This window comes from Anguilla anguilla, chromosome 8, assembly GCF_013347855.1.
Source record: "Anguilla anguilla isolate fAngAng1 chromosome 8, fAngAng1.pri, whole genome shotgun sequence".
Classification (NCBI taxonomy): domain Eukaryota; kingdom Metazoa; phylum Chordata; class Actinopteri; order Anguilliformes; family Anguillidae; genus Anguilla; species Anguilla anguilla.
This window is the reverse complement of record NC_049208.1, coordinates 46,710,245-46,722,276: the sequence shown is the minus strand read 5'-3', so window position 1 is coordinate 46,722,276 and position 12,032 is coordinate 46,710,245. Positions and strand designations below refer to the sequence as shown.

The 12,032-nt window shown below is 47.0% G+C and overlaps 1 protein-coding gene across 1 annotated transcript; it reads left to right on the top strand.

Annotated features, from left to right (window-relative positions):
* Positions 1-48: 48 nt before the first annotated feature.
* On the top strand, positions 49-11,650 carry LOC118233660 (cathepsin K-like). Its single transcript, XM_035429470.1, has 8 exons — positions 49-134; positions 1,675-1,801; positions 5,241-5,363; positions 8,004-8,156; positions 9,252-9,467; positions 10,309-10,474; positions 10,861-10,969; positions 11,419-11,650. Exons 2-8 carry the CDS (start codon positions 1,676-1,678, stop codon positions 11,516-11,518), a joined length of 993 nt encoding a protein of 330 aa, XP_035285361.1. The 5' UTR covers positions 49-134; position 1,675; the 3' UTR covers positions 11,519-11,650.
* Positions 11,651-12,032: the final 382 nt, after the last annotated feature.

The window sequence follows — 12,032 nt, the reverse complement described above, 5'->3', positions numbered from 1 at the left end:
GGCCGCCCTTGTCAGATCGACGCAGATAAGATCACTGAAAGGCTCGATTCGACACTGCAAGGTATATGAAGCGCCTCACGCGCACACTCACCTGCACCGTGCTGAAGACGTATCCAGGCGTGGCTGGAATTCAGGTAAACTGATCACCTAGACTTCTTTATTAATTTTTTTAAATCCCTAAACCACTTCGTTCGAAAGAAATGTGGAGTAGAATTTCATTTTATATAGATTTATTTATTATATATATATATATATATATATATATATATACACACACATAATAAAATAAAATCTATTTCTTTTCAATTTAACAAACCAGTGTAGCCTATTTGGGAGAGTAGGCTGCAAACAGTAGCAGAGTAACACTAATGTTTTAGTGTTGATTTTACTCTAACCGAGTTTGAGTACAAGAGCGCAAATGTGTTCCATCAGTCGAATAAACACTGAGCAGTTGACAGTGCTTACATTGTTTCGGTTTTACTTACGATAGGTTGTTTTTAGGCAGTGTTAAATTTTTATACACCGTTTAAGACCAAATGCAAGCCTTCTGAACCTGACATTGGTGATCCGTTGGACATGTATAAAGGAGCTATTTGCTTTGGCTGCATCATATACCATAAGTTCTATAGGTCCATGTTGCAGTTAACGAATCCGGCATTTCACATGCCGGTGCTGTCGCGGGAAAATATACACCGATCAGCCACAACATTAAAACGGCCTGCATTTTTCTGATTTAATATTTTATTTTCTTTGATCAAACAATTCACACGTAGTCAAAGCGCAGACTCGGCTTTTATTAAAGGGTATTCTTGTACATTTTGGTTTCACCATGTAGTCATTACAACACTTTTTATACGTAGTCCCCCATTTCAGTGTTTTAGACAAATTAACAATGTCAAATAAAAGTTGACATTAAAATAAAATAAAATGTTTTGTATTTGGTTGCATAGCCTATTCTTCGCATGCCATGACATCCTGATGTCTGTGACCTATCAACATCAGTCTGGATCTCTTATTGTCAGGTTGTCCTGCAAGCGATACGAAAACTCTTTGCATTTGAATGGATCTCTATGAGAATTGTGGGGTGGGTCTAGATTCAGCTGTAAATTATGCTGATACAGTATGGAACACATTTGTTGGCTAAATGGCTTTAAGTCATCAAGGGTCCAAGGTATCAAATGAGACTCAAACCACTCTGCTGCTGCCAGATATGCAATAGATACTACAAGCATCGTTTCTCCTGATTTAATTTTCCTGTTGAATATTCAGGAGAAACATACTGAAGCAATGCTGGTTAAGTACCTTACCGATTATACTACACTACATTGCCTATTTCTAATGACAGATAGCAGCATAAGACTTGTACACACAGTAAAATGATCAGTGTTAATTTAACTCTTAACAGATAAGTAATATTTGGGAACAAATGTTAACTGTTGAATTAACACTGTTCGAAATTGAATTGAATTAACAGTGAACATTTTACTGTGTATAACACTATGCATATGGAAGGCTTTATAATCAGTACTACACCGTGGTCTCCCTCAGGGTGCGGGCTTCACAAAGCGATCTGAGGCATGTCGTCATGACCACTGTTTGCCCTGCTGGCATCATTTCCTCCTAAGTGTTCTGTTTTCCCCTCACCCCACTTCCTGTCGCATCGTCGTCTCCCAGAATGCTTTGGTGCGGAGGTATAGTGGCACTGCTGGTCACAGCGCTGGCCTTCTCTCCTGAGAGACTGTCAAGGGACACAGATTGGGAAGTCTGGAAGACCACCCACAAGAAGCAGTACAGCAGCCTGGTAGGTCGCCTCAACCCCGCAGACACTACACAGTAACATTTTCAGTGTCAATTCAACTCTAATGGAGCTTCTCTAATGTCTAGCAGGGATTTAAGGTTTTCTGCCAGAACACAGAAGTACTCTCAGAGTTGAGTAAACACCGAGCATGTTACTCTTGCGGTATGTCTTCAGAACAGGGCTGCTCGGCTCGCTAACTCGGTAGACCTGCTTTGCAAAATAACGCCCCTGCCCATTCAGTCATCCATCCATCTTATAAACTGCTCATTACTGGTCAAGGTCGTGGAAGGGGCGTGTTACTGGTCAAGGTCGCGGGAGGGGCGTGGAAACCCACACAGGGAACTCTTCACACCTTCAAACTTGGAATTCAAACTCTGAGATTCAAACTCTAAGACACAAACTGACCGGAACATATATATATATATATATATACAGTATATATCCTTTATTTAACCAGATAAGTCTCATTGAGATTAAAATCTTTTTTCCAAGAGTGACCTGGCCAAGAAAGCAGCATAAACATTGTTACAACAATAAACACAAACAATACAAACAGGTAAATACTGTCACACACTTCAAACGAGTGAACACAATATCCAACTAATATACAATAAAAGGTCAAGGACAAAAATCCAGTTATGACGCATAAACAGGTGCAATTTTTAAAAATGATTTCAGTGAAAATTTAGGAGCAATCACATTGACCAAGAGTACTATTTTCACGATCCTTTAAAATTGACTTAAATTTCCCCATAGAAATCAGTTCTGACAATTTCAGGTCCTTCTGTACATTATTCCAGGAAGAGGGGGCTGCATATTTAAAAGCTTTTTTTTAAAACCTTGAGTTTCTTTAGAGACCTTCACCAGCTGAAGGCACTGTGCATTGAAACAGCCCATTTGCTCAATACCTGGCTCAGAATTAATTATCTGTCATGTACCCAGTTGTGATTTGAAAGGGAAATTGCTGAGCATGGCACAAATTTGAATCACAGGCTACAGTTTTGACAGAATACATCACATTGGCAGATGCATTTTCATTATGGTGTATTGTTGAGTTTATTGGAGGTGAATAGATGCTGGTGCTTGACACGACACACACACATACACACGCACACACACACAGACACACACACACACACACACACGACACGCACACACACACATATATATATATTTGTAAACATACATTGTAAGTTTGGCACAATGTTAAAAGGTTAAATTAAGGATTATTTTGCCTTATGATGCATAACTGGTAGTATCCATAGTGACAGAAGCTTCTGTTAAGTCTTTCCAGACTTGTTCTCAATTGTGTGTATGTACTGCATCGCCAGAAGTCCAGACAAGCATTTGATTGGTTCCCTGGTCCAAGAGCCCTGGGCCTCTCACGCTGGCAGCCAATCATTCCCCTAGTTGGGGGAAATGCACTTCAGTATGATTGTTTGCCATGGTAATCTCAATTTTCAATCAAAAGCTGAAGTTTAGCTCATGTTGCACAGCTTCTTGAAACTGCAATAACATGCAGTTTCAAGTCTGCAGGGTCCCTACAGCCCTTTGAAAGCCATTCCGTTCTGAAATAAAAATCCAAGGTTGAAAACTTTAAAACTTTAAAGTTCTCTAAACCACAACCTTCTGACTGTCGGACCTTTAAGTGCCTGAGTTTTTTTGTTCAGAGATTTTCATGATCCTCTTGAACCTTGAAATTTTATGTACACTTTTTTCTGTAAATCAGGGGTGTTGTAAATCACAACAAGGGCCAATCTGTTTCAGTATTTTGTGCCAACTTCAGCTTTTAATTATTTAATTAGCCCAGTCACATCTTGATCTTACTTTTGTCTAAACACCAGCTACAGCCGCAGACTGCAAGCGCATCCTAAAGATTTTACTGTGCCCAAGCACATTAGCGAACCAGTTTAGAGAGCTGTCAGAAAACTATAACCGTGGTAATTGGTTGGAACAAAAACCAGCATGCAGACCAGCTCTTTAGGAGTTCTGCTCCCCTTGCTGTAAATTCCCTTAAAAACTCTTTAGGGCCTCTCCCTGGGGAGAGCAGTCATTTTCAGGGGCGCTGCAGCCATTTTTATACAGCTTTAAGGATGGTCTGAGGCAGTTGTGATATAGACAACTATCATTTTTTATGGGTCCTTGAATTTGGGGGGGATGGAATCTTGATTTGATGGGACAGGCAATTTTGAGCCTCTGGGATCCCGCTCCTTCCCTGTGAGTCACATGACTTCTGTTGTACCCTGCTGGGGAAGTTTCTCGGTAAGTATAAAATGTAAAATTAAGCATGAGGATTAATTTGCCTTTTTCCTCACTGCGTTATCAATCTCTCCTGAGTTTAGAGGCCCCAGGGGGGTGCGGGGGGGTGCGGACCGCACCGGGTGACACCATCACGAGTTGAAACAGCTAATTCCTCCGATGTAGTTTACTGCCTGTTTATTTAATTAGCTGTAATAATGTGACAAGAAGCGCTTTGTCGTTTGAATGCATAACATGCAGTCCTTTGCAGCCATACCCACCAGCACCGACCCTAGTGACGCCACTGCACTGAGTTATGCACAGAACAGGGAACGTGATTCCGGTAAAGGGTGTGACCGTTGCCCGGCAACATACCGTCTTGGCTGGAGGTCAGAGGATCGCAGTCTTTCCTGTCTGGGGAGTCAAAGATATCAACTTCAACTTCAACAGTGGGATTCAACACAGCAGCTACAGATCTGAATAACAGCATAGATATTACTGTAGACCAGGGGTCCAATCAAAAAGTGCCAGAGTGGCCTCAGATTTTGCTTTAGCCCAGTACTAAATCACCTGATTCTACTTTAGGTCTTGATTGAAGACCATGATTTGTTGAGTTGCATCAGGTGTCGTAAAGCTGGGCTAAAACAAAAACCTGCGTCCGCATTGGCCCTTTTCAGATGAGACTGGACAGCCGTGCTATAGACTGACCAGATTTTCAACTCTGCAATCTAAACATTGAAAGTGATGTCTCAAATGACGGCAAATAATACAATTTGATATAACTTATGAAAACGTACCATGCAGATTCAAAATGTATGAGAGAATCCTCAGACACTTCTGTTACATAACTACAAAGCATTCTGTAGTTAAGGACAAGTGAGACAAAAAGAACGTGAAATCCGGTTAGTGGGTTGCCTGTGATAGCATCAGTTATATCTCGTCAGGGTGTAGCACAGGGTTCTGTAACCTGGGCCCTAGAGATGCACAGGCTCTGCTGGTTTTCATTGTTGCTCTTCACTTAATGAATTAGTTAGAGCATTTAAATATGCAGTTATCTCATTCTCTTGGTGTCTCTGGTCTGAACTGGGTGCTGATTTTAAGTTGAAAACAAAAACCAGCACATCTTGTGGCTCTCCAGGACCAGGGTCGCAGACCCCTGGTGTAGAGTGTCCTTAACAGAACACAGTCACCTTTGAACCTGTAGGAGGAGGAGGAGCAGCGCAGGTCAGTCTGGGAGAAGAACACGCTGCTGATCGAGGCCCACAACCTGGAGTATGAGCAGGGCATGCACTCCTATCAGCTGGGCATGAACCACCTGGGAGACATGGCGAGTACCCAACCTGCACCACCCAACCTGCACCGCCAACCTGCACCCCATAACCTGCACGACCCAACCTGCACCGCCAACCTGCACCATCCAACTTACACCCCATAACCTGCACGACCCAACCTGCACCCCACAACCTGCACCGCCAACCTGCACCATCCAACCTACACCCCATAACCTGCACCCCACAACCTGCACCGCAAACCTGCACCATCCAACCTGCACCGCCAACATGCACCATCAAACCTACACCTCCCAATATGCACCTCCCAACATGCACCGCCCAACATGCCCACCAAACCTGCACCCTGGAACTCACACCATTCAACCTGCATCATCCAACCTGCACCGCCCTACCCACACCAACCAACCCCCAGCATCCAACCTTCACTGCCCAACCCACACCACCCAACCCACACAATCCAAACTTCACCGCCCAACCCACACCAACTGACCCACACCACCCAAAATGCACCACCCAACCTGCACCCGAAAACTCACACCATCCAACCTCCACCATCCAATTTGCACCTCTCAACTCACACCATCCAAATTGCACAATCCAACCTGCACCGTCTAACCTGCACCCCACAACTCATATCATCCAACCTGCACCACCCAACCTGCACTCCACAACTCACACCATCCAGCCTCCACCATCCAATCTGCACCTCTCAACTCACACCATCCAAATTGCACAATCCAACTTGCACCATCCAACCTGCACCGCACAATTCACACCACCCGACCCACAACACCTAACCTGTACTGCTCAACATGCACTGCAGAACTCACACCATAAAACCTGCACCGCCCAACCCACACCACTGAACCTGCACCACCAAACCTGCACCCCACAACTCACACCATCCAACCTGAACCGCCCAACCTGCACTGCTAAACCTGCACCATCTGACCTGCACCCCACAATTCACACCACCCAACCTGCACTGCTTAATACACACCATCCAACCTGCACTGCCCAACCCACACATCCAGATTGCACCACCCAACCGGCACCACTTGACCTGCACCCCACAACTCACACCACCCAACCTGCACTGCCCAATCCACACCATCCAACCTGCACTGCGAAACCTGCACGATCTAACCTGCACTGCTTGACCTGCACCCCACAACTCACACCATCCAACCTGCACTGCCCGACCTGCACCCCACAACCCACACCACCCAACCTGCACTCCACAACCTGCACCACCCAACCTGCACCACCCAACATGCTCCTCCCAAAATGCCCACCCAACCTGCACTCCGGAACTCACACCATTCAACCTACAGCCCACAACCCACACCACCCAACATGCACCATGCAACCTGCACCTCCCAACATGCACCACGCAACCTGCACCGCCCAAACTGTACCGCCCAACCTGCACCATCCATCCTGCACCCCACAACTCACACCACCCAACCTGCACTGCCCAGTACACACCATCCAACCTGTACCGCCAAACCTGCACAGTCCATCCTGCACCATCTGACCTGCACCCCACAATTCACACCACCCAACCTGCACCGCTTAATCCACACCACCCAACCCACACCACCCAACCTGCACTGCCCAACCTGCACCCCACAACTCACACCATCCACCCTGAATCGCCTAAACTGCAGCACCTAACCCACACCACCCAACCTACACCACATAACTTGCACCACCCAATCTGCACCGCACAACTCACACACCGTCCCACCTGCACCAGCCAGCCCACACCACCCAACACACACCACCTATTCTGCACCCCCCAACCTGCACCGCACAACTGACACCCTCCGACCTGCACCACCCAACTCACACCATCCAACCTGCACCACCCAACCCACACCATCCAACCTGCACCACCCAACCCACACCACTGAACCCATGCCACCTGACCCAACCAGCACCCCCCCAAATCACACCACCCAACCTGCACCGCCCAACCCACACCATCTAACCTGCACCGCCTAGCCCACACCACCCAACCTGCACCATCTAACCTTCACAGCGCAGCCCACACCACCCAACCTGAGCTGCACCGCCCGACCCACACCCCAGCGGGAGCATTCCTCTGAAGGAGCATTAGCACAGCGCTATCACACTGGAAGTGGAGGCTTTTGCACAACAACACCAACAAATCACTTACTAAAAAAAGATCAATGCAATGCAATGTAGTGGCTTGGCTCTATAACTGGGCTTATGTAACTCAAAGCTTATGGGTCCTTCAGCACAATCCTTTCCTTGAACTGCCTCAGTAAACTTCCAGCGGTAGAAAACTGTTTTCAATGAGGAAGTACGCTGTGTAAATTGCTCTGGATAAGGAACAGTTGACATCACATGAATGAAAACATCTCAACAAACGGGTTTGATAGTGACAGTTTTCTGCTGAACCACACTTGGCACAGTAGAGAGCTAGTTACCTGGGAGACGAGTTCCTCCTGGGCCAGTACTGAGAACTCTGCACTGCTATTTCACATGGTGGGAGTGGGGGTGGAGGGGAGGGGAGGGGTGGGGATGGAGGGGAGGGGGGGAATCACAGACAGAACAGCTCGCACTACCAAGTCAAACTTACAGAGGAATAGTTACCCAGCACCGCATCTTCTCCTCCTGAACCATGTCTTCTCCCTCCCTCACCCCAGACCGCTGAGGAAGTGGCTGAGAAGATGACCGGTCTGGTGGTTCCTCAGGCCAGAGAGACCAACAACACCTTCACTCTCGATGACATCCCCACAAAACTGCCCAAGGCCATCGATTACCGCATACTTGGCTACGTCACGCCAGTCATAAATCAGGTCAGTGTGTTAATAAAGAGACGAGGATCCAGGAACCGAGATCCAGGAACCAAGAACCGGGCCATTTTTAAACATTTCTAACAGAGGCCACGATTAGAAGTGAACTTATCTCCATGCTTCATGACCAGAGAGACAGGGATTAGTGGTACATTTAAATGATTTATCTAAATGAACATTAGGTCAAATTAGATTATTGTTCAGTCTGTTAAACCACTGAAAGCACAGGGCAGTTCAGGCAATTCCCGGGATCATGCATTGCGGCACAAGGAACGATAATGCCCTCTGGTGGCAGCAGGGAAAAACTACTAGCCCTGTCACTTTAGGGGACATCTTTTCCTGGATGGAAAGTAGTAGCTAATGCTGCACATTACTCTCTAAATGAAATCTGTTTAATAATCTGAGTACCCAAGAAAAATGTTATGTTTGGTCTCCTCCTTTCAGTCTGAACAATCACGGCAGACTTGTCAATAGATAGCTCCTAGTGACGTTCTGTACACCTGTGTCAGATGACTTGGATTATTTAGTGTATTTAGAGACAGAACGCTCTGAGTGTGCTGAAACTAGCGATGGGAGAGTGACACTTCACGAACCCTGTAATGGGCGGAGCAACAACGAGTTGTCAATCATTGCTTTGTTCAAACCACTGAAAATTTGTAAGGCTAAGGGTGATTCCACACATCCTGGGATAATGAGCGACTTCGTAATCGTCTCAGTCCATTTCAATGGGAGGTGATTTTTCATGTCCGCGAAGCATCAACCAATCAGATTAAAGATCCGACATGTTCACACGATCTGATGTGAAAAGTCAATTTCAAATTTTACTTCCCCAGTCCACGTAGTTCAGTTAAAGATGTCTTGTTAATTACTGCTGTATGGGGATTTCCAAAATGTAAGATAAAAATACATTTGACGAACGCTGTTTAAAAAAAACGCCCATAAGCTCTGAAGATATTGGGAGAGGCGAGAGTGAAGCCAGGTGATCACGTCAGAGGATGTGTGGCTTTATCCTCGCTCTCCCACCAAAAACCGCGATCAGGAGTAACGCTCCCCTCTGGTGGACACGGGTGGAATGACAGCGCCACGGTTCCTCCCCAGGGCTCCTGCCAGTCCTGTTGGGCCATCAGCGCCGCGGGGGCTCTGGAGGGTCAGCTAATGAGGAGCCGGAGGAAGCTGGTGCCCCTCAGCCCCCAGAACCTGGTGGACTGCGTCAGGAGCAACTATGGCTGCATGGGCGGCTACATGACCAACGCCTACAAGTACACAATGAAGAAAGGCATCAGCTCTGAGAGGAAATATCCCTACATGGGCGCGGTACATAAACCCCCACTTCCTCATAAAACATACTCACAGGGCACTGTACCCAAACAGGTCTTTTTTTTTTTTTTTAAGAAATACGAACCTCATCTGTACTGCCCTGTACCCTTATTGAGTCAAACTGCTGTAGCTAAGTGGGTATTGGCTTGTTTTGTACTTGGATGGGAGATATCTAGCAGAAAATACTTTAAAACCTTGGGGCTGAGTTTAGTGCTGGGTGGGCAGTTCTGGGCCTGGAGAGCCGGTCTATATGTAGGTTTCTGTTTCCACTAATTACTCTGGCTAAATGAGATAAATGGCTGCATACACCAACACTGGTTCTCTTGTAAATTATATCACAGCAAATGTTTCACTTAGTCACACAAAAACAGTAATTTACACGCTACATTTCAACAAATGTAGCTAATGTCAGGGATAATTAAATAATTTAGGCCAGAGCCTGCAAGAGAACCAGAAACAGGTATGGCTCCCATTTCCCACCTGTGGTCTAATGTGTGTGTGTGTGTGTGTGTGTGTGTGCGTGTGTTTGCCTGTGTGTGTGTGTGCTTGCATGTGTGTGCTTGACTGTGCATACCTGTGTGTGTGTGTGTGTGCCTGCGTGTGTGTCTGTGTATGTGTGTGTGCGTGTGCGTGTGCGTGTGCGTGTGCGCATGTATGTGTGTGCCTGTTTGTGTGTATGTGTGTATGTATGTGAGTGTGTGTGTGCCTGTGTGTGTATATGTGTGCCTGTTTATGGGTGTGTGTGGGTGTATGTGCCTGTGTGCCTGCGTGTGTATGGGTGTGTGTGTGTGCCTGTGTGTTTGTGTGTTTATGTGTGTGTCTGTGTGTGCCTCCTCAGGAGCAGAATTGTACCTTTAACAGATCAGACAGCGTGGCCCAGATCTGGGACTTTAAGGAGCTCCCTGAGGGGAACGAGCGGGTCTTGCGGGCAGTCGTGGCCGTGCATGGGCCCGTTTCCGTGGGGATCAACACCAGATCCCCAAACTTTACCTTCTACAAGAGCGGTAAGGCCAGAGCCTTCTGCTGGGAGGGAACCATGGGGACGCACTGACTCATTGACCCGGAAGTACATCGTCTCCCTGCATGTGATTGGCTGAACTGTAGAGCCAGTCGGGCAGTTGAAGGTTTCACTGGCACAGTGTGAGATCTCGGCGGTTCTTATTCGCTGACCTCTTTCTGACCCCCCGCACAATTGGATTAAATCTTTCAAGCTCTGAAACTAAAACAAACACTCCGGTGTAATGCAGAGGTGGAAAGCCCATGGGTCAGAAAGTAAAAGTGGCATTGTGGGTAATGACGCAAAAGTGGCTTTGTGGGTAAGGACACAACAGTGTAGTGGCAGTTTACCACAGGTAAGAGCAGCTCACCTGTCCCGCCGTCTCCTCTGCAGGTGTTTACTACGACCCCGAGTGTAGCGGGGAGTACCTGAACCACGCCGTGCTGGTGGTCGGCTACGGCGTCACTCCCACCTGCAAGAAGTTCTGGATCGTTAAGAACAGGTGAGCTCCGCCCACCCCGCGACACGCCCCGGTCCGGAAAGAGTACGCAGCTGACAGACAGCGTGTTTTACAAGGAGCTCGACGCTCGGAGCGTGTCTCCAAGCGCTCTGCCGCGGAGCTGGGAGGCAGTTACGCTTCAAATCAGTCAGCTCAGCCAATGAAACGCAGCCTTGAATCAACCCCACCCACACCCACACAACCCACAATACCTTATATTCAGTGAAAAGGTGTTCTCTTCATGCAGTATACAGCTCTGGCAGTTTTGCATTATGTTTGGGTTGTGGAGCAGATTAACAACAGTAGTAGATACTTTCCATTGCACATAAGTGAAAGTTTGTATGTTCCAACAAGCAGTCAAGAAATGTTAACCTCTTGTCCTCGTCCCCATCTGTGTTTTTCTCCCACATTCACACCCCCCCCCCCCCACGTGCCCTCCCCGCCGTGAACAGCTGGGGGCAAGCATGGGGCGATGGAGGGTATATTCTGATGGCCCGGAACCGCAGAAACCTCTGTGGAATCGCTAACCTGGCCAGCATCCCCATCATGTGACCACCAGGGGGCGCAAAGAGGCCAAAAAGTGGAAATATAGCTCTAATCTGAGCATGACCTGTGTGCGTGTGACTGTGTGTATGTGTTTCTGTGTGGGCGTGTGTGCCCTGTGTGTGTGTGCGCGCGGGTGCGTGTGTGACAGTGTGTGGTTATGTGTGTATGTGTATGTGTTTGTGCGTGTGTGTGTGTGTGTGCACTATGAGGGAAGATTATTAAGACTGTCCACAACTCTCTTTCAACTTTCCTCACATTAGCCAGCTAATATAACAGCATTTTCATCTTCTGGGATTCATTTTTTTGTATGTTGATCTTGGATCAGCGGTTGGGGTTAAAAAAAAAGAGCCTAGTTTATCCAGTGCCACACCTCTTCTTTCATGTAATGGAAAGTGAAAGTGATCATACCATCTCTGCAGCTGTCAAACACACAGATGGCAGTGAACACACACTCGAGGATTTACAAATCTTTTCAAAAAGGAAAGAAAATGTGAAGAAGAAAGTGTTGATTGATTCCGCT

Excerpts from the sequence above, each read along its gene's own strand:
- LOC118233660 (XM_035429470.1), top strand. The coding sequence starts at position 1,676 with ATGCTTTGGTGCGGAGGTATAGTGGCACTGCTGGTCACAGCGCTGGCC. Across the intron at positions 9,468-10,308 it reads AATATCCCTACATGGGCGCG|GAGCAGAATTGTACCTTTAA; the intron begins GTACATAAACCC and ends GTGCCTCCTCAG. Across the intron at positions 10,970-11,418 it reads TTCTGGATCGTTAAGAACAG|CTGGGGGCAAGCATGGGGCG; the intron begins GTGAGCTCCGCC and ends CGCCGTGAACAG.